The sequence below is a fragment of the Oncorhynchus clarkii genome, chromosome 21 (assembly GCF_045791955.1).
Source record: "Oncorhynchus clarkii lewisi isolate Uvic-CL-2024 chromosome 21, UVic_Ocla_1.0, whole genome shotgun sequence".
NCBI classification, from domain to species: Eukaryota; Metazoa; Chordata; class Actinopteri; order Salmoniformes; family Salmonidae; genus Oncorhynchus; species Oncorhynchus clarkii.
Genome location: NC_092167.1, coordinates 9,265,160 through 9,288,588, shown reverse-complemented (window position 1 = coordinate 9,288,588; position 23,429 = coordinate 9,265,160). Strand labels below are relative to the sequence as shown.

Here is a 23,429-nt window from a genome sequence, read left to right as displayed (position 1 = left end):
AAGGTCGATGGATTTAGCAGTGGGCGAAGAGTTTGGGACAGGCGTGGTTTTCATGCACGTCATCCAGGTGGCACCCTGCCATACTCTCCTGGCTGATCATAGGCTGCAGATCAATAGATGGACGTGATCCTACAGCTAGAGACTTGCAAAATACGCATCGTTATAAGTTAACCATGAGTGTAGCATTTTGCTGTAGCCTAAGCCCATTAAGTATATTTGAACCTTAGAGGCATTTTCTGATTTAAGCACACAACCTTTTATTGAAAAGTACCTACATTTGACTGACGTAAAACAACACATTCTGAAGCATATAGCACATTGTGTGTACCGAGTGTCGTTACATTATATAAAAATATGGCGGCATGAAGTAGCCTTTTTAATTTCACTAGTTCTAATGCCAGGGTTTGAGTTTTCAACCGAATGTAGGGATAGGGTAACCCGTGATACCACTCTGAGGGTGTCTCAGGTGTAGTTGGCAAATGCACAAAAAAATAGGACAAATAATTATAAGCACCCACCAAATTATTATTGTTGTATACAGTGGGGCAAAAAAGTATTTAGTCAGCCACCAATTGTGCAAGTTCTCCCACTTAAAAAGATGAGAGAGGCCCGTAATGTTCATCATAAGTACACTTTAACTATGACAGACAAAATGAGAAAAAAAATCCAGAAAATCACATTGTATTATTTTTAATGAATTTATTTGCAAATTATGGTGGAAAATAAGTATTTTGTCAACAACAAAAGTTTATCTCAATACTTTGTTATATACCCTTTGTTGGCAATGACAGAGGTCAAACATTTTCTGTAAGTCTTCAAAAGGTTTTCACACACTGTTGCTGGTATTTTGGCCCATTCCTCCATTCAGATCTCCTCTAGAGCAGTGATGTTTTGGGGCTGTTGCTGGGCAACACAGACTTTCAACTCCCTCCAAAGATTTTCTATGGGGTTGAGATCTGGAGACTGGCTAGGCCACTCCAGGACCTTGAAATGCTTCTTACGAAGCCACTCCTTCGTTGCCCGGGCGGTGTGTTTGGGATCATTGTCATGCTGAAAGACCCAGCCACGTTTCATCTTCAATACCCTTGCTGATGGAAGGAGGTTTTCACTCAAAATCTCACGATACATGGCCCCATTCATTCTTTCCTTTACACGGATCAGTCGTCCTGGTCCCTTTGCAGAAAAACAGCCCCAAAGCATGATGTTTCCACCCCCATGCTTCACAGTAGGTATGGTGTTCTTTGGATGCAACTCAGCATTCTTTGTCCTCCAAACACGACGAGTTGAGTTACCAAAAAGTTATATTTTGGTTTCATCTGACCATATGACATTCTCCCAATCTTCTTCTGGATCATCCAAATGCTCTCTAGCAAACTTCAGACAGGCCTGGACATGTACTGGCTTAAGCAGGGGGACACGTCTGGCACTGCAGGATTTGAGTCCCTGGCGGCGTAGTGTGTTACTGATGGTAGGCTTTGTTACTTTGGTCCCAGCTCTCTGCAGGTCATTCACTAGGTCCCCCGTGTGGTTCTGGGATTTTTGCTCACCGTTCTTGTGATCATTTTGACCCCACGGGGTGAGATCTTGCGTGGAGCCTCAGCTCTAGGGAGAATATCAGTGGTCTTGTATGTCTTCCATTTCCTAATAATTGCTCCCACAGTTGATTTCTTCAAACCAAGCTGCTTACCTATTGCAGATTCAGTCTTCCAACCCTGGTGCAGATCTACAATTTTGTTTCTGGTGTCCTTTGACAGCTCTTTGGTCTTGGCCATAGTGGAGTTTGGAGTGTGACTGTTTGAGGTTGTGGACAGGTGTATTTTATACTGATAACAAGTTCAAACAGGTGCCATTAATACAGGTAACGAGTGGAGGACAGAAGAGCCTCTTAAAGAAGAAGTTACAGATCTGTGAGAGCCAGAAATCTTGCTTGTTTGTAGGTGACCAAATACTTATTTTCCACCATGATTTGCAAATAAATTAATTAAAAATCCTACAATTTGATTTTCTGGATTTTTTCTCTCTCATTTTGTCTGTCATAGTTGAAGTGTACCTATGATGAAAATTACAGGCCTCTCTCATCTTTTTAAGTGGGAGAACTTGCACAATTGGTGGCTGACTAAATACTTTTTTGCCCCACTGTATCTGTGGCTACATGCAATTACGGACTCTCTCAAAGAGGGGATTATACTGCACAAAATGTCTACATAAAAATGTATGAATGAATCAGCAGTCAAATATAAGTAGATTAATGCATCACACATCAACTCTAAATTGTGGATGGTTTGCATGGTACAGTGAGTACAGATGGCTTTTATCATTAACACAGATAAACAGCTAGGTGCAGAGCTGGTCCACAGCATCTTTCAGCACTGTCAGATTGTGCTATAACCTTGAGTCTCAATATTTTAGTCAGGATTTCACATTGGAGGGAGCTCTTTATTATGCAACTGTTCCAAAACACTTATGCAATCAAATTCTCAGATGATTCTACCCAATGAGGAATACCCGTGTTTATCGAACTGTGGAGTGGTGTGATGAAAATGGTATAATCCTGGATCACCAGGAACTGATCTTTGGTGTCCAACAGGATGTCTAAAACACACCTGTCTTGATCAAACCAAATCAAATTGTATTGGTCATATACACGTGTTTAGCAGATGTTATTGCGGGTGTAGCGAAATGCTTGTAAGTTTGATATGATCCACAACCACTCCATTAAAATAATGGGGCCATATCCTAAAATGTCCATGTGAATTGTTGGCCACTTGCACTGAAAGAGTCCTTTAAAAACTAGGATGAAACTTTTTGGTGCAGCGGATGAAAAGTTTGTGTGCTAAACATTAAATGCTTGCTCAGATGCTGTGAAGTGGAATCTCAGCTAAATCGATGTCTAAAACAAACATGGAGGTATCTAAAATAGATTTTCAGCATGGGCATATTTTTTTTTTTTATAGGACACAGTTTGCATTGCAACATCTTAAAACAGGAAAATACTGGAAAAATGTGGAGCATGTTTCGTAATTTTTTGTGTGCGTGTTTGTCAACTTTGGGTGGAAAAGCTCCTCAGCAAAGCACAGCACTGTGGAGGAAGGCCCTCTGGCCCAGGGGAAATAGCCCAGATCCGTCAGGTCATTACTCAAAGGCCGATATCCTCAATGCCGTGTTCTACATTCACAAACACAAGATGAAGGACCCGGGGACTTGAAATTAGGGTTTCGCCTTTGCAGGGAACTTCTGAAAGTATCCCTCACTTTACCTTCACATCTTTCAATGTAAAAGGGGGAAAAAGATAGAAAGTTAGAGCTGGGCTGTTTTAAAGGGCCAGTGCAGTCAAAAACCTGATTTTCCTGTGTAAAGGACTTTTTAAATTCAGGACTAGTAGGCTAAATCTTTGGCTGGAAAACTGTATTTTAATGTTTGGCAGATTTTGCTGCCATATGCTTTGCTTCTCTTATGCTGAATTCAATCAGTACTTCACATATCAGTGTCTTCAAAAAAAGGTGCTATCTAGAACCTAAAAGGGTTCTTCAGCTGTCCCCATAGGAGAACCCTTTGAAGAATCCTTTTTGGTTCCAGGTAGAACCCTTTGAGTTTAATGTAGAACCCCTTTTCACCCTTTTGGAACCCTTTTTCTAACAGTGTATTTCACACAATTACATTCAATGTTATTATTCACCACGAAACAGTTATCTCTCTTCAAATACATTTTGAAGAGACTTTTTGGGGTCACTAGCAGCTGCACTGTCGCACCATCAGACCCATAAAGAGTTGGAGAAGTTTACCTCTAATCTCGGTGAAACAGAATACATATTTTCTGATGAGCTACAAAGTTATCATAGTCATTTGATATGAATGAAACAAGACCATGGGTTCATCTTATGTCAAAAAGGGACATCAGTCAGTCACTTTTATCTGGCAACCTGCCTCTTCCCAGAGTACAGCTTCAGTAAAAGGCAACCTGACACTAAATGTGTGTGTATGTGTGTATGTGTCAAAGTGAGAAACAATCAATGTCAGTTGCCTCACACCAAGCAGCTGTATGATACACAGCAGTGTATTTTGTTTGCTTGAGTAGTGTTAGGCCTCACTACACAGCAGTACGTCTTCATTTCACTCACCAAGTAGCCAACAGTGCCTCCTTGCAGCCAAAGAGTATAGTCTAGATACAGAAAGAGGCCCAGAAGCTGTCATCCTTGAAGCTGGAAAACTAGGTAGTCACAGCTTCTTTGGCTAGCTCAGCCAAACAATACAAAATACATGTAACCATGTCAAGCTACAGAACATAAGTAGTACAAGTTGTTGTGTTGGAAACTTTGACAAGAAACTTTGTTGTAGTTATTGTGTTTGAATTGAATCTGAATCTTATTAGCCACATCAACACAACACTTGTGAAAGCCATCCGTTAGGATGGAGTAGCCCACACACATCAAGCAGGAACCTGTGTGTTACCTAAGAAGAGACAGAGGTGGACTCATCGTTGCCTTTCTATCTGAGTTCACGTGTCTGCAATATGAGGGCTTGTTCCACTAAGGCTGCGCGGAGTGCTGACTCAGAGGCTTCCTTTCTCACCCTCTCTCTCTGGCAGCAGGGGGTGGGGGTATGCCAGTAAGTAGATGCATAAATAGGCCATGTGCACGACTCCCACTTAACAGATCTCCAAGGCTATCTGTAGCAAGTAAATGCTGTGTGCCATAGGTTATGAACACACTTTTGCACATAGCCTACCACCATGTACTACAGTATAACACTCGTGCCTCTTGTATTGTCATTCAGCAGAGGGATCTTAGAGTGGAATAGGTCCATTTGTATTTCTGAATGTCTATTAATTAATGTTCAGATGGGAGCTCGCATTTGTATGTGTTAGCAATAGTGCTTTTTTACATTCATGCTAAAGACGCAATCATTACCTTGCTCAGTTTGTCTATAAAACACGGTTTAGTTTGTAACATTTCTACCGTGTTCGGTGTTCTCAAAAGCGCTCTCATGCACTACTTTACCTGTGTAGTGTGCAGACATTTTTTTGGGCTAAGTTTTGTGTCAATTCAAATTCATTATACTCATTCCATGACCATTATACACTGAGTGTACAAAACATAAAATATTAGGGGCATGGACTCTACAAGGTGTCAAAAGCGTTCCGCAGGGATGCTGGCCCATGTTGACTCCAACGCTTCCCACAGTTGTGTCAAGCTGGCTGGATGTCCTCAAGTTGGCTGGATGTCCTTTGGGAGGTGGACCATTCTTGATACACACAGTTTGTGGTCTCTTCTGCTTCTATGGAAGACTAGAGTGGTGAGATCCTGTTTGTGCTGTTGTATTACACTAATACCACTAGATGGCGTAGTTATCATCAGTATGGTGTGTTCCGTCCAGACTTGAGCCTAGGTGTCACAGTGAGGAAGAAGTGAAGCATACACTCATGCTGATAACCACTACACTTGACTAGCCTGTTTTTCTTCTATACTAATAACCACCACACTGTGACTAGCCTGGTTTAGAACTTTAGTACTGCACTCTGCTCTTGGCCTGGGTGATCAGTGTAGAAAGGATACAAACCCTGCCTATCCCAATAAACAAAAGGAAACAGTCAGTGTTCTGAGTGGAGTGGACGCCTAAGTCACAATGAGCTAGACTTCCTGATCACAAGACAGGGGTGTGAGTGGCAGGATGTGTGTATGTGAGACTGTTGTCACGTACACACACAGACCCTATTCAAACCCTTTACATGTGCACCTTTAATTTCTTTCCTCTTTCCTCTAGGTAAGTGCAGATCTCACACAATCTTTCACCCGATCTTTCACCCATCCAGTCATATCAGATCATTGATTACCTCAAAGAGAGGAGGATGGACTATTTAGTCTCTGTGGTAATAAAGAGAGTCTTTTTTACTTGAGATATCAAATTGATATGGTTATAGAGCAATATCTTTTGATACAGTTGAAGTCTGTTTACATACAAGTTTGTTTACATACAAGTTTACATGCCCTTAGGTTGGAGTCATTAAACTCGTTTTTCAACCACTCAACAAATTTCTTGTTAACAAACTATAGTTTCAGTTAGAACATCTACTTTGTGCATGACACAAGTAATTTTTCCAACAATTGTTTACAGAAAGATTATTTCACACATTCACTGTGTCACAATTCCAGTGGGTCAGAAGTTTACATACACTAAGTTGACTGTGCCTTTAAACAGCTTGGAAAATTCCTGAAATGATGTCCTGGCTTTAGAAGCTTCTGATAGGCTAATCTACATAATTTGAGTCAATTTGAGGTGTACCTGTGGATGTATTTCAAGGCCTACCTTCAAACTCAGTGCCTCTTTGCTTGACATCATGGGAAAATCAAAAGAAATCAACCAAGACCTCAGAAAAAAATTGTAGACCTCCACAAATCTGGTTCATCCTTGGGAGCAATTTCCAAATGCCTAAAGGTATCACGTTCATCTGTACAAACGATAGTACGCAAGTATAAACACCATGGGACCACGCAGCTGTCCTACCGCCCAGGAAGGAGACGTGTTCTGTCTCCTAGAGATGAACGTACTTTGGTGCGAAAAGTGCAAATCAATCCCAGAAACAGGTACAAAAGTATCTATATCCAAAGTAAAACGAGTCCTATATCCACATAACATGAAAGGCCGCCCAGCAAGGAAGAAGCCACTGCTCCAAAACCGCCAAAGCAAGACTACGGTTTGCAACTGCACATGGGGACAAATATCGTACTTTTTGGAGAAATGTCCTCTGGTTTGATGAAACAAAAATAGACCTGTTTGGCCATAATGACCATAGTTATGTTTGGAGGAAAAAGGGGGATGCTTGCAAGCTGAAGAACACCATCTTAACCGTGAAGCACGGGGGTGACAGCATCATGTTGTGGGTGTGCTTTGCTGCAGGAGGGACTGGTGCATTTCACAAAATAGATGGCATCATGAGGATGGAAAATTATGTGGATGTATTGAAGCAACATCAAGACATCAGTCAGGAAGTTAAAGCTTGGTCAAAAATGGGTCTTTCAAATGGACAATGACCCCAAGCATGCTTCCAAAGTTGTGGAAAAATGGCTTAAGGACAACAAAGTCAAGGTATTGGAGTGGCCATCACAAAGCTCTGACCTCAATCCTATAGAACATTTGTGGGAAGAACTGAAAAAGCATGTGCAAGCAAGGAGGCTTACAAACCTGACTCATTTCACATTCTTAAAATAAAGTGGTGATCCTAACTGACCTACGACATGGAATTTTTACTAGGATTAAATGTCAGGAAATGTGAAAAATTTAGTATAAATGTAGTTGGCTAAAGTGTATGTAAACTTCCGACTTCAACTGTATATGGGTACCAAGGTAACAAGAGTTCAGACTTCGCCTCACAGGGAGTCTACCTGTCCAGGCTCACCCAGTGGTTAAATGACACATGCTCATCTGTGGTAATGGCAGCTACAGTGCCTTCAGAAAGCATTCACACCCTTGACTTTTTCCACATTTTGTTGTGTTACAGCCTGAATTTAAAATGGATTAAATTGAGATTTGGTGTCACGGGCCTGCACACAATACCCCATAATGTCAAAGTGGATTTTTTTTATTTTTGTGTTTACAATTGAATTAAAAATGAAAATTTGAAATGTCTTGAGTCAATAAGTATTCAACTTCTTTGTTATGGTAAGCCTAAATAAGTTCAGGAGTAAAAATGTGCTTAACAAGTCACATAATAAGTTGCATGGACTCACTCTGTGTGCAATAATAGTGTTTAACATGATTTTGAATGACTTCCTCATCTCTGTACCCCCACATACACTGAGTGTACAAAACATTAGGAACGCACCCCTTTTTTTTTACCCCAGAACAGCCTCAATTCGTCGGGGCATGAACTCTACAAGGTGTCGAAAGCATTCCACCGGGATACTGGCTCATGTTGACTCCAATGCTTCCCACTCATGTATGATGAGATGTGCATTATTTTATAAGTCCTTGGGCACCAATGTTGTACTGGATTGTCAATTCACTAGCTGTAGCCCGTCTGTTGCTCTGCACAATTTGTGTCACAGCCTCCTTTGTCCTCTTTCATCAATGACCACTGGCCTGCCGTTGGCTGGAAGTCCTTTAGGTGGTGAACCATTCTAGATACACACGGGAAACTGTTGAGCATGAAAAACCCAACAGCGTTGCAGTTCTTGTCACACCCAAACCGATGCGCCTGGCACCTACTACCATAACCTGTTCAAAGGCACTTAAATATTTTGTCTTGCCAATTCACCCTCTAAATGGCACACATACACAATCCATGTCTCAATTGTCTCAATTAAAAATCCTTCTTTAACCTGTCTCCTCCATCTACACTGATTGAAGTGGATTTAACAGTTAATCAATAAGGGATCATTCACCTGGATTCCCCTGGTCATTCTATGTCATGGTGAGAGCAGGTGTTCCTAAGGTTTTGTGCACTCAGTGTATACGTGTAGTAAGTGGTGATATAATAATAACGCTTTATGAGAGGGACTTGTAGGTGTTATTGCTCCATCAACCAGTAAGAGGACTGTCTCTGAATGCCAAACACAAGGAGAGCAACACAAAGGTGCATGCACGCGGACACAACAGACACACACAGTGTCCTGAAGGTAACTCTATCCCCATCCTGCTCTCCCTCTGCCTCAGTGTAATCAGTAATCATGTTAAGAGAGGGATTGGCTCCAAGCAGCCCAGTCTGGTGCATTAGGACTGTTCCATCAGTCAAGACAATGCATGGCCGATATTGTTTTCTGAATACTAATTCTAGACTGACATTTTGGGACACAGACAGAAGCCAGACAGAACTATGATGTCACCTTATGGACAGTTTGGCACAAGGGCTTTCGTTACACAGGTTAATGTGTCCATCATACACACTTCTGGGGACAGAGACAAGCCAGACAGAGCTGTGATAAAGTTAGCTTGATGATAGTTGGGGACACAAGCTTTTGAAAACAACCACCAGAATTGACGTACTTAACTCCTCATTAATAACACGAGCAATGGTACATTTTTTTGTCAATAATTATTATTTCACACACTAATACGATTTGTTTCACAAACAAACAGCTTTGGTCACATTTATAGTCAGCTACAGTGCCTTGCGAAAGTATTCGGCCCCCTTGAACTTTGTGACCTTTTGCCACATTTCAGGCTTCAAACATAAAGATATAAAACTGTATTTTTTTGTGAAGAATCAACAACAAGTGGGACACAATCATGAAGTGGAACTACATTTATTGGATATTTCAAACTTTTTTAACAAATCAAAAACTGAAAAATTGGGCGTGCAAAATTATTCAGCCCCCTTAAGTTAATACTTTGTAGCGCCACCTTTTGCTGCGATTACAGCTGTAAGTCGCTTGGGGTATGTCTCTATCAGTTTTGCACATCGAGAGACTGAATTTTTTTCCCATTCCTCCTTGCAAAACAGCTCGAGCTCAGTGAGGTTGGATGGAGAGCATTTGTGAACAGCAGTTTTCAGTTCTTTCCACAGATTCTCGATCGGATTCAGGTCTGGACTTTGACTTGGCCATTCTAACACCTGGATATGTTTATTTTTGAACCATTCCATTGTAGATTTTGCTTTATGTTTTGGATCATTGTCTTGTTGGAAGACAAATCTCCGTCCCAGTCTCAGGTCTTTTGCAGACTCCATCAGGTTTTCTTCCAGAATGGTCCTGTATTTGGCTCCATCCATCTTCCCATCAATTTTAACCATCTTCCCTGTCCCTTCTGAAGAAAAGCATGCCAAAACCATGATGCTGCCACCACCATGTTTGACAGTGGGGATGGTGTGTTCAGCTGTGTTGCTTTTACGCCAAACATAACGTTTTGCATTGTTGCCAAAAAGTTCAATTTTGGTTTCATCTGACCAGAGAACCTTCTTCCACATGTTTGGTGTGTCTCCCAGGTGGCTTGTGGCAAACTTTAAACAACACTTTTTATGGATATCTTTAAGAAATGGCTTTCTTCTTGCCATTCTTCCATAAAGGCCAGATTTGTGCAATATACGACTGATTGTTGTCCTATGGACAGAGTCTCCCACCTCAGCTGTAGATCTCTGCAGTTCATCCAGAGTGATCATGGGCCTCTTGGCTGCATCTCTGATCAGTCTTCTCCTTGTATGAGCTGAAAGTTTAGAGGGACGGCCAGGTCTTGGTAGATTTGCAGTGGTCTGATACTCCTTCCATTTCAATATTATCGCTTGCACAGTGCTCCTTGGGATGTTTAAAGCTTGGGAAATCTTTTTGTATCCAAATCCGGCTTTAAACTTCTTCACAACAGTATCTCGGACCTGCCTGGTGTGTTCCTTGTTCTTCATGATGCTCTCTGCGCTTTTAACGGACCTCTGAGACTATCACAGTGCAGGTGCATTTATACGGAGACTTGATTACACACAGGTGGATTGTATTTATCATCATTAGTCATTTAGGTCAACATTGGATCATTCAGAGATCCTCACTGAACTTCTGGAGAGAGTTTGCTGCACTGAAAGTAAAGGGGCTGAATAATTTTGCACGCCAATTTTTCAGTTTTTGATTTGTTAAAAAAGTTTGAAATATCCAATAAATGTCATTCCACATCATGATTGTGTCCCACTTGTTGTTGATTCTTCACAAAAAAATACAGTTTTATATCTTTACGTTTGAAGCCTGAAATGTGGCAAAAGGTCGCAAATTTCAAGGGGGCCGAATACTTTCGCAAGGCACTGTATAGTGCAGTACAGTGCAGTTACATCACTGTGACAGACAGACAGCTGGTTTACAGTGAAGACAAAAGCTTTTACTCTTTACAGCCTGGTGATGTAAGTAACACTACAGCTGTGGACATCCTCAGTCCTGGGGACAGTACTGAGCACAGTGATACCCCACCAGCATAGCAGAAGCGTTTCCGCACACTAAGTATCAGAGAAAATAGTTATGGCAGAAAGGATTCTGCTAGACTGGGCGGGGGTGCAGGGAAGGGCAGGGAGGCAGCTGTCATTCAGGATGGAGGGGGGAGGAAGGGGAGAGAATGGAGATAAATAGAAAGAGAGAGAGATTACTTGGTCATACTCTTCATCAGCTCCAGCTCTTCAATGGGCCTCCATTTCTGGTTGATAGTGACCAGCTGCACAACACCAACAATAACACTACTGGTCATATGTTACTACAAATACTCACCAGCGTTGGGGTCAATTCCATTTAGATTTAGTCCATTGACAAAGTAAAGTCAAGTTCAAGTTCCAGTTTTCCTCATTGCTTGATTAGAATTACAGTTGCAGTCAACATCCTGAATTGACAAAATTGAAATGGAATTGACACCAACCCTGCTGCTTCACACTACATCCACAGTCAATCAATCCCACAGGGCATCAAATCATCCCCACTGCATATGCCTCCTTTATCAATAGGTCCCCATGCAAAGAATCAACTGTGAATACAGATGTTAAGATAACAGATTAAATTACTTTTAGATGACAGTAGAAATAGGAGACGTCCCGCCCCCCGATGGGTGCCCAGCTGTTTATGGTAAGTTATAGTCCTACTTGGCAACGTTTCTCTGTTGTGTGAGTGACTCAGGAGAATAGAGGAGCAACCACTGCACTGGCACACAACCTATACCCATAACGTTAACCACAGAGTGGTCTCAATACCCATACCAATATCAATTTAGAGTGGTCCTCTGTCAGAAATAATGAGGCATGTGAAGAGTGTTTATAATGTAAAGCATACACAGCTCACTAATTAAGCAAAAAAAGAGCAAGAAATGTCAATACCAACATAGACAGGTAAGAAATAGACAGACATAAAAAGTGTTTATAATGTTATCAATCACTTTCTGTGGTTTAGATGGGTCCAGTCTCTCCCAGGGTTCAGTGTTTGTGCTTTTATTTAAACTGAAAGTAAGTTGAAGGCAAATGATTAAAACAGAATATATCTCTGCCTGCTATGCCAGGGCTTGTCTTTATCAAAATATAAAGTTAAAGGGGCAGGCCTGTCAGAGACTGATAAACAAATGTGGAAATCAGCATGGGGTTGCAGTTAGAGCAAGATCATACCAGGTTAGTACTTCAAGTTTCTAATCATACCCATTACTAGAAACACAATGAAATAACCAGACAAGGAAATACAATGCACATGCAATAACAAAAAATGTGTATTCCCCAGACCCAGATTAAATCTTACCCTGGACTAAAAATGCTTTGTACAGTACTAGGTTCATTTGGGTCCAGGAAATCAGCCCTAAAAATGTACAGCAAATACATGATAAAATACATCAAATCTCACATGACATCATTCTTGTAAACAGGAAGTAGAGGGAGGCACAGGTGACTCCTACAGCAGCCAATGCCACGAAGCCAATCAGAGGATCAGCTGGGGGAGAGAAACATGTAGCTGTCAGGATAAGGGCCTCATACCCTTATACGTGGATAGCATGGTTGGTCCTAACTCCATTTGAGAATTCGGGTCTACATATTTTAATTCAGGAAGCAAGGGAAATGGAAATTCCCATAAATAAATACAACTTAAATGATTTATTTGGAATTTAATTTAAACTCTTGAAGGGAATAACCTTGCTAGGATAGGAAGAATGAATAACCTTCATCAGAAACCATAGAAACACTGATCCAAAACAAGAAATAGAGAGAAACTCACCTCTTTCCTCTTCCTCAGCATCAGAATACATCCATACTACATTTTTATTTTCAAATTCCGTTCAGGTATTTAAAAGACAACATTAACATTAATTTGGTAAAAAGTATTATTCTGTCTAGCAAATCTTTTTCTGTGTAGGTCCATCCTATAAGGCAACAGGTCTATAGATGCTGACTGTCTCACCTGCTGCCGCCAGAGTCCCGCAGAGCATCCTGATCATCTATTGAAGTAGGCTACTATCCGACCAGAGGTGATACGAGTTGTAAAGCACGTAGACATATTCGCTATCGAAATCCTTCACAGCGTTTCAATTGAGCCGGCGGTTGATCAACTTTCCTCTGTGAGTGTGAGCGCATCGCCCCCGGTGGCTTCAAATGTTCAAGGTGAAAATGCCAAGTGCATTTCTGTTGCATGTTTTCTGAGCATCTCGAAAACAGAGAACTCTTTCAAGTAAATATAATTGTTAGAACCATTTTGATAGAAAATAAAATGTGTTTAAATGGTTGGAATGTAAAGAGACTATTATTTAGGGAAAACAAATATGTTTAGAAGACTTTTCTATTTTGTTTCTTGTGACACCTGGTGTTTACCTGTATTGGACCAGCAAATTAATATGGTGCAGTCAGTCATTGATAGACACCAAGCAAACACATTGTTTTCAACTACACTGAACAAAAATATAAACGCAACATGTAAAGTGTTGGTCCCATGTTTCATGAGCTGAAATAAGAAATCCCAGAAATGTTCTATATGCACAAAAAGCTTAATTATCTCAAACTTTGTGCACAAATTAGTTTACATTCCTGTTTGTGAGCATTTCTCCTTTGCTAAGATAATCCTTCCACCTGACAGGTGTGGCATATCAAGAAACTGATTAAACTAGCATGATCATTGCACAGGAGCACCTTGTGCTGGGGACAATAAAAGGCCACTTTTTTATGCACAATCACCCGACCTCAACCTAATTGAGTTGGACCGCAGAGTGAAGGAAAAGCAGCCAAGTGCTCAGCATATGTGGGAACTCCTTCAAGACTGTTGGAAAAACATTCCAGGTGAAGCTGGTTGAGAGAATGCCAATAGTGTGCAAATCTGTCATCAAGGCAAAGGTTTGCTACTTTGAAGAATCTAAAATCTAAAATATATTTTTATTTGTTTTACACTTTTTTGATTACTATATGATTCCATATGTGTTATTTCATAGTGTTGATGTCTTCATTATTATTCTACAATGTAGAAAATAGAAACATAAAGAAAACCCTTGAATGAGTAGGTGTGTCCAAACTTGTGCCTGGTACATACATACATACATACATACACACATACACACATACACACACACGCACGCATGCACGCACGCACGCACGTACATACATACATACATACATACATACATACATACATAACATAACATAACATAACATATACAGATAAATACAGAAAAAAGAACCAGAAGGCATTTGAACCCAATCTGGCACAAAGAGAAGATTCACATGGGAGACAAGCCTATACACAATCTATATACTGTACACGTGCATTTTACCACACATAGAAGCTAAATATTTTTTACAATTTAATGCTAGGTGTCCCTTTTTCTTTTATTCCAGGCTTTATCTAAACATTCCACAAACGGAAATACACAACGGACAAAAAAACATTACAATTGAAAAGAGCAGTAACTACACATTTGGTCAAAATTGAGTTAAAATTGAAATCAGGCTTTGTAGTATCGGTTTATCTTGTGTCAAATTTGCTGTAACTACAAAATCCAAGTAAAAACCAAGGCAAAAAGCAGTAAATGAAGTAACTAAGTGCACTCTGGCTTTGTTCCACCATGTTTTCACTGAAGTTACTGTGATTTGCCTTGATATTCTATCGGGCCCTGAGTTCAGGTTATCCCAATCATGACGCCCTTACACACACACTATGAGAAAGCCAAGAAAGTTGGATAAACACATTTAGATTTTAGATAGTGCACTTTGCTTTTGCATTACCAATATAAACTCAGCAAAAAAAGAAACGTCCCTTTTTCAGGACCCTGTCTTTCAAAGATAATTCGTAAAAATCTAAAATAAATTCACAGATCTTCATTGTAAAGGGTTTAAACACTGTTTCCCTTGCTTGTTCAATGAACCATAAACAATTAATGAACATGCACCTATGGAACGGTTGTTAAGACACTAACAGCTTACAGATGGTAGGCAATTAAGGTCACAGTTATGAAAACTTAGGACACTAAAGAGGCCTTTCTGCTGACTCTGAAAAACACGAAAAGAAAGATGCCCAGGGTCCCTGCTCATCTGCGTGAACGTGGCTTAGGCATGCTACAAGGAGGCATGAGGACTGCAGATGTGGCCAGGGCAATAAATTGCAGTGTCCGTACTGTGAGACGTCTAAGACAGCGCTACAGGGAGACAGGACGGACAGCTGATCGTCCTCGCAGTGGCAGACCACGTGTAACAACACCTGCACAGGATCGTACATCCGAACATCACACCTGCAGAACAGGTACAGGATGGCAACAACAACTGCCCGAGTTACACCAGGAACGAACAATCCCTCCATTATTGCTCAGACTGTCCACAATAGGCTGAGAGAGGCTGGACTGAGGGCTTGTAGGCCTGTTGTAAGGCAGGTCATCACCAGACATCAACGGCAACAACGTCGCCTATCGGCACAAACCCACCGTCTAGACCAGACAGGACTGGCAAAAAGTGCTCTTCACTGACGAGTCAAGGTTTTGTCTCACCAGGGGTGACGGTCGGATTCGCGTTTATCGTCGAAGGAATGAGTGTTACACCGAGGCCTGTACTCTGGAGTGGGATTGATTTGGAGGTGGAGGGTCCGTCATGGTCTGGGGCGGTGTGTCACAGCATCATCGGACTGAGCTTGTTGTCATTGCAGGCAATCTCAACGCTGTGTGTTACAGGGAAGACATCCTCATCCCTCATGTGGTACCCTTCCTGCAGGCTCATCCTGACATGACCCTCCAGAAAATAAAATGTGATTTGATTTGAGCATGACAATGCCACCAGCCATACTGCTCGTTCTGTGCGTGATTTCCTGCAAGACAGGAATGTCAGTGTTCTGCCATGGCCAGCGAAGAGCCTGGATCTCAATCCCATTGAGCACGTCTGGGACCTGTTGGATCGGAGGGTGAGGGCTAGGGCCATTCCCCCCAGAAATGTCCGGGAACTCGCAGGTGCCTTGGTGGAAGAGTGGGGCAACATGTCACAGCAAGAACTGGCAAATATGGTGCAGTCCATGAGGAGATGCACTGCAGTACTTAATGCAGCTGGTGGCCACACCAGATACTGACTGTTACTTTTGATTTTGATCCCCCCCCCCCCCCCCCCTTTGTTCAGGGACACATTGTTGAATTTCTGTCTGTGGAACTTGTTCAGTTTATGTCTCAGTTGTTGAATCTTGCTGTGTTCATACAAATATTTACACATGTCAAGTTTGCTGAAAATAAACACAGTTGAATAGTGAGATGAGGTTTCTTTTTTTGATGTGTTTAGTTGTTGAAGGTCATACAAAGGCAGAGTGCAGAATCGGCATTTTAGGGGTCATAGGTCAGATCAGTGGTCATAGTTGTTTTCCTTAAACAATGATTTTATAATGAGATAATACAGTGCCTTCAGAAAGTATTCACACCCCTTAACTTTCTCCACATTTTGTTGTGTTACAGGCTGAATTTAAAATGTATCAAATGTATATATTTTTTGTCACTGGCCTACACACATATCATTTTAAAGTGGAATTTTGTTGTATGAAATTTTTACAAACGAATAAAACATGAAAAGCTGAAATTTGCTAAACAATTCAACATAATAAGTTGCATGGACTCACTGTGTGCAATAATAGTGTTAAACATGCTTTTCTGTACCCTACACATACAATTATCTGGGTCCCAAACACTGAATTTCAAAAATAGATACAACCTCAAAGACCAGGGAGGTTTTTCAAAGCCTCACAAATAAGAACATAGATGGGTAAAGGACATAGATGGGTAAAGGACATAGATGGGTAAAAATGAAAAAAGCAGACATTGAATACCTGTTTGGGCATGGTGAAGTTATTCATTTACATTTTTAATTTTTCTGATGGTGGCATTGTCATCCTACAGCCATTGCTTTAGATTGGATCACACAGGCAGACACTGCTCATGAATCATTAATAACACAAACCATGCCCATTTTCAATTGCAATAACTTATTTCACCCTCACACATACATTATGTTTCACAAACAAATAGCTTTGGTCACACTTATAGTCAGCTATTGTGCAGTATTAGAGAATCTAGTCTGTGTCGAAATGATTCCGCTCGACTGATGGAAGGGGAGGAAGGCAACTTGATGGGCTCCCAATCAGGATGGAGGGGGAGGGGAAAGGGAAAGGGAGAGGGTGGAGAGAGAGAGAAGGAGAGAGAGAGAGAGCCCGCACGTGTGAGATCACCTTGTCATGCTCTTCACCTGTTCCAGTTCTTCAATCGGCCTCCACTTCTGGTTGATAGTGACCAGCTTCAGAATAGGAACAACACAGTCACTTACACAACAGCAACACTTACAACAACAAGCACCACTACTGATCACATTTTACTACAAATGCTCACCAGGGTTGGGGTCAATTCCATTTACATTTGGTCAATTCACAATGCAAAGTGACATTTTTCCTCATTGCTTGATTAGAATGTCAGTTTCCTGAATTGACTGCATTGAAATGGAATTGATACCAGCACTGTTAGCTTCCAGTGTTGGGGAGAACTGAACTACATGTGCTTTGTCTATTTAGATTTTTTTTTTAAAGTAGATAACAACTGTTTTACCATGTAGTGCTATAGCTAACTACTATAACTACACACTACTTCTTTACCATGTAGTGCTGTAGCTAACTACTATAACTACACACTACTTCTTTACCATGTAGTGCTGTAGCTAACTACTGGAACTACACACTACTTCTTTACCATGTAGTGCTGTAGCTAACTACTATAACTACACACTACTTCTTTACCATGTAGTGCTGTAGCTAACTACTATAACTACACACTACTTCTTTACCATGTAGTGCTGTAGCTAACTACTATAACTACACACTACTTCTTTACCATGTAGTGCTGTAGCTAACTACTGGAACTACACACTACTTCTTTACCATGTAGTGCTGTAGCTAACTACTGGAACTACACACTACTTCTTTACCATGTAGTGCTGTAGCTAACTACTGGAACTACACACTACTTCTTTACCATGTAGTGCTGTAGCTAACTACTGGAACTACACACTACTTCTTTACCATGTAGTGCTGTAGCTAACTACTGGAACTACACACTACTTCTTTACCATGTAGTGCTGTAGCTAACTACTGGAACTACACACTACTTCTTTACCATGTAGTGCTGTGGCTAACTACTGGAACTACACACTACTTCTTTACCATGTAGTGCTGTAGCTAACTACTGGAACTACACACTACTTCTTTACCATGTAGTGCTGTAGCTAACTACTGGAACTACACACTACTTCTTTACCATGTAGTGCTGTGGCTAACTACTGGAACTACACACTACTTCTTTACCATGTAGTGGTGTGGCTAACTACTGGAACTACACACTACTTCTTTACCATGTAGTGCTGTAGCTAACTACTGGAACTACACACTACTTCTTTACCATGTAGTGCTGTAGCTAACTACTGGAACTACACACTACTTCTTTACCATGTAGTGCTGTAGCTAACTACTGGAACTACACACTACTTCTTTACCATGTAGTGCTGTAGCTAACTACTGGAACTACACACTACTTCTTTACCATGTAGTGCTGTAGCTAACTACTGGAACTACACACTACTTCTTTACCATGTAGTGCTGTAGCTAACTACTATAACTACACACTACTTCTTTACCATGTAGTGCTGTAGCTAACTACTGGAACTACACACTACTTCTTTACCATGTAGTGCTGTAGCTAACTACTGGAACTACACACTACTTCTTTACCATGTAGTGGTGTGGCTAACTACTGGAACTACACACTACTTCTTTACCATGTAGTGCTGTAGCTAACTACTGGAACTACACACTACTTCTTTACCATGTAGTGCTGTAGCTAACTACTGGAACTACACACTACTTCTTTACCATGTAGTGCTGTAGCTAACTACTGGAACTACACACTACTTCTTTACCATGTAGTGCTGTAGCTAACTACTGGAACTACACACTACTTCTTTACCATGTAGTGCTGTAGCTAACTACTGGAACTACACACTACTTCTTTACCATGTAGTGCTGTAGCTAACTACTATAACTACACAATACTTCTTTACCATGTAGTGCTGTAGCTAACTACTGGAACTACACACTACTTCTTTACCATGTAGTGCTGTAGCTAACTACTATAACTACACAATACTTCTTTACCATGTAGTGGTGTGGCTAACTACTGGAACTACACACTACTTCTTTACCATGTAGTGGTGTGGCGAACTACTGGAACTACACACTACTTCTTTACCATATAGCGGTGTAGCTAACTACTGGAACTATACACTACTTCTTTACCATGTAGTGGTGTGGCTAACTACTGGAACTACACACTACTTCTTTACCATGTAGTGGTGTGGCTAACTACTATAACTACACACTACTTCTTTACCATGTAGTGCTGTAGCTAACTACTATAACTACACAATACTTCTTTACCATGTAGTGCTGTAGCTAACTACTGGAACTACACACTACTTCTTTACCATGTAGTGCTGTAGCTAACTACTGGAACTACACACTACTTCTTTACCATGTAGCGGTGTAGCTAACTTCTGGAGCTACACACTACTTTTTTTGCAGAAAGAAAATTAAATATGGGTGAAGTAAGCAATCATTTCCTTTCCTTTTCAGAACAAGACTTACCTAATTCTCACTTGAAACATAATTTTTGTGTTTAATAGGCTAAATTACCTACCTATAATTCAGATTTACATATGATAATTTTTCATGAAGTAGTTACGATGTAGTGAACCTCTTATTCAACGCAGCTTTAGTTAAGTAAACTATATTTTTCACAGGGGTAGCTTTAGAGTAGCTTAACTTCTTTCAGTGTGAAGTAATTGGTAGCTTATTAAACTTTATTTTCAGAGTAGCTTCCCCAACACTGCTAGCTTCTCACTACATCCACAGTCAATCAATCACCCATCATGTAACACTACTGGCGCCTGCCTCCTTCACCAATAGGTGCCCATGCAGAGAATAACCCATGAATACAGACGTTTAGATTAGTTTAAATGACGTCTAGATGACAGTTAAAATGGGATAATTCCCGCCCACAATGAGTGAGTTATAGTTATACTTGGCAACGCTGCTCTGTTTGTGTGACTAAGCAGAACAGAGAAGGAACCACTGACACAAATGGCTACTGATGCCAACACCAACGTAGAGAGGACAGAAATAGACATAGAAATAGTGCTTGTAATGTTATAAATCACCTTCTGTGGTTTAGATGGGTCCACTCCCTCCCAGGGTTCAGGGATTCTACTTTTATTTAAACTGAAAGAAAGTTGAAGACAAATGATTAAAACAGAATATATCCCTGCCTGCTATGTCAGGGTTTGTCTTTTATCAAATGAGAAAGTAAAAAAAACGGCAGACCTGTCAGAGACTGATAACCAAATTCACTTTAGATAAAAGTTGTTTTAAATGTCAGGTTAGTACTTCTAGTTCACATTACTAGAAACAAAATAAATGCAAGACAAACAAATATAATCCATATGAAATAGTATACATTAAATCTCACATGACATCATTCTTTGTAAATAGGAAGTAGAGGGAGGCAAAGATGGCTCCAGCAGTAGACAATGCCATGCAGCCAATCAGAGGAATCACCTGGGAGAGAGGTGTCAGGATGAGGGTCTTATACTTCTTATAGTGGATAACTGGGTTGTTCTTAACTCCTTTTGAGAATGAAGGTCCTCATACAGTATTTCAATCCAGGAAGCTTGGGAAATGAAATTCCCATAAATAAATGAACCTGATAGTAAAGACAAGCTTAAATTCTCTATTTGGAATTTCCTTTAAATTCCTGAGGGGAATAATCTTGCTAGGATAGGAGGAAATAATTACCTTCATCAGAAACCATAGAAACACTGATCCAAAACAAGAAATAGAGAGAAACTCACCTGTTTCCTCTTCCTCATAATCTGAATCAATCCAAACTTCATTTTGTTTTTCAAATTCCATTCGGTATCAATTCTTACTGTGTATAGTAAATCCTTCATCTGTGTAGGTCTATCCTATAAGGCAACAGGTCAATAGATGCTGTCTGTCTCGCCTGTTACTGACAGAGTTCCAAGGTGCTTGTGAGCACCGTCTGTCTGAAGTAGACTCCTAGCCGACTAGAGGTGATATGAGTTGTAAAGCACGTAGACAGATGCACATGATCAAGTCTGAGCACATCTCCCCCCTGTGGTTTTCAATATTCAAGGGGAAAATTACATGCATTTATTTGTACACGTTTTCTTAGCATTCAGACAGCAGAAAACTATTTTAAGTACATTTTGTTATAGTCACTGATAGATAGAAAATAAAAGTGCTGAAATTGTGTATGGAATGTAAATAAAATACATTTAAAAAACCTTATATTTGTTTATTGTGATACCTGGTAAGTTACCTGTATTGCACCAGCAAAGTGATATTGATAGACTGTGATAGATGCCAAGCAGAGACACAGGTTTCAACTGTGTTTATCTACCGTTTTGTTTGGAATTTGTATCAATATATCATTTCATTTATAATTTTAAATGGATCACTTTTGTGCCATTTTTTTGTTTGCCTTTGCCATCATCATCACATTGGAATCAAAAGTGGAACCATAATTGTGAAGGACGGGGTCATAGTAATGGCTGGAACAGAATGAATTGAATGGTTGTGTTTGATGTGTTTGATAACACTCCATTCCAGACATTATGAGCCTTCCACCACTCACCAGCCTCCTGTGCATTATGGCCAAACAGAAACTGTTTGGCCATAATGACCATCGTTATGTTTGTAGGAAAAAGGGGGAGGCTTGCAAGCTGAAGAACACCATCCCAACCGTGAAGCACGGGGGTGGCAGCATCATGTTGTGGGGGTGCTTTGCTGCAGGAGGGACTGGTGTACTTCACAAAATAGATGGCTTCATGAGGATGGAAAATTATTGTGGATATGTTGAAGCATCATCTCAAAACATCAGTCAGGAAGTTAAAGCTTGGTCGCAAATGGGTCTTCCTAATGGACAACGACACCAAGTACACTTCCAAAGTTGTGGCAAAATGGCTTAAGGACAACAAAGTCAAGCTATTGGAGTGGCCATCACAAAGCCCTGACCTCAATCCCATAGAAAATCTGTAGGCAGAACTGAAAAAGCGTGTGCTAGGAAGGAGGCCTACAAACCTGATTCAGTTACACCAGCTCTGTCAGGAGGAATGGGCCAACATTCAACCAACTTATTGTGGGAAGTTTGTGGAAGGCTACCCAAAAGGTTTGACCCAAGTTAAACAATGTAAAGGCAATGCTACCAAATACTAATTGAGTATGTAAACTTCTGACCCACTGGGAATGTGATGAAAGATATAAAAGCTGAAATAAATAATTCTCTCTACTATTATTCTGACATTTCACATTCTTTTTATAAAGTGGTGACCCTAACTGACGTAAAACAGGGATTTTTTTTATTAGGATTAAAAGTCAGGAATTGTGTATGTAAACTTCCGACTTCAACTGTGTATACCATCTACTGCACCTTGCCAATGCCGCTCATCCATATAATTACAGTGAGGGAAAAAAGTGTTTGATCCCCTGCTGATTTTGTACGTTTGCCCACTGACAAAGAAATGATCAGTCTATAATTTTAATGGTAGGTTTATTTGAACAGTGAGAGACAGAATAACAAAAAATCCAGAAAAATGCATGTAAAAAATGGATTTTCATTTTAATGAGGGAAATAAGTATTTGACCCCTCTGCAAAACATGACTTAGTACTTGGTGGAAAAACCCTTGTTTGCAATCACAGAGGTCAGACGTTTCTCGTAGTCGGCCACCAGGTTTGCACACATCTCAGGAGGGATTTTGTCCCACTCCGTTTTGCTGATTTTCTCAAAGTCATTAAGGTTTCGAGGCTGACGTTTGGCAACACGAACCTTCAGCTCCCTCCACAGATTTTCTATGGGATTAAGGTCTGGAGACTGGCTAAGCCACTCCAGGACCTTAATGTGCTTCTTCTTGAGCCACTCCTTTGTTGCCTTGGCCGTGTGTTTTGAGTCATTGTCATGCTGGAATACCCATCCACGACCCATTTTTAATCCCCTGGCTGAGGGAAGGAGGTTCTCACCCAAGATTTGACGGTACATGGCCCCGTCCATCGTCCCTTTGATGCGGTGAAGTTGTTCTGTCCCCTTAGCAGAAAAACACCCCCAAAGCATAATGTTTCCACCTCCATGTTTGACGGTTGGGGATGGTGTTCTTGGGGTCATAGGCAGCATTCCTCCTCCTCCAAACATGGCGAGTTGAGTTGATGCCAAAGAGCTCCATTTTGGTCTCATCTGACCACACCACTTTCACTCAGTTGTCCTCTGAATCAATCAGATGTTCATTGGCAAACTTCAGATGGGCATGTATATGTGCTTTCTTGAGCAGGGGGACCTTGCGGGCGCTGCAGGATTTCAGTCCTTCACGGCGTAGTGTGTTACCAATTGTTTTCTTGGTGACTATGGTCCCAGCTGGCTTGAAATTATTGACAAGATGCCCCCGTGT

The 23,429-nt window shown here is 40.8% G+C and overlaps 1 protein-coding gene across 2 annotated transcripts; it reads right to left on the bottom strand.

Annotated features, from left to right (window-relative positions):
- Positions 1 to 12,268: 12,268 nt before the first annotated feature.
- On the bottom strand, positions 12,269 to 21,047 carry LOC139378467 (normal mucosa of esophagus-specific gene 1 protein-like). 2 transcript variants are annotated; one of them, XM_071120660.1, is made up of 5 exons: positions 20,819 to 21,018; positions 20,437 to 20,525; positions 20,129 to 20,189; positions 17,100 to 17,164; positions 12,269 to 12,362 (listed from the first exon to the last, which is right to left on the bottom strand). In XM_071120660.1, the coding sequence occupies exons 1-5, from the start codon at positions 20,915 to 20,917 to the stop codon at positions 12,359 to 12,361; spliced, it is 318 nt and encodes a 105-aa protein (XP_070976761.1). In that variant the 5' UTR covers positions 20,918 to 21,018; the 3' UTR covers positions 12,269 to 12,358. The 2 variants fall into 2 exon arrangements, with proteins under 2 accessions (XP_070976761.1, XP_070976762.1); XM_071120661.1 differs by lacking the exon at positions 12,269 to 12,362 and having other exon boundaries at positions 16,141 to 17,164; positions 20,819 to 21,047.
- Positions 21,048 to 23,429: the final 2,382 nt, after the last annotated feature.

Bases quoted from the DNA above. Each gene is read 5' to 3' on its own strand.
- LOC139378467 (XM_071120661.1), bottom strand. From the start codon at position 20,917: ATGAAGGATTTACTATACACAGTAAGAATTGATACCGAATGGAATTTG. The intron at 20,190-20,436 runs GTGAGATTTAAT...ACTTTCTTTCAG, and splicing joins TTTACAAAGAATGATGTCAT to TTTAAATAAAAGTAGAATCC. The intron at 17,165-20,128 runs GTGATTTATAAC...CCTATTCTGAAG, and splicing joins ACCCATCTAAACCACAGAAG to CTGGTCACTATCAACCAGAA.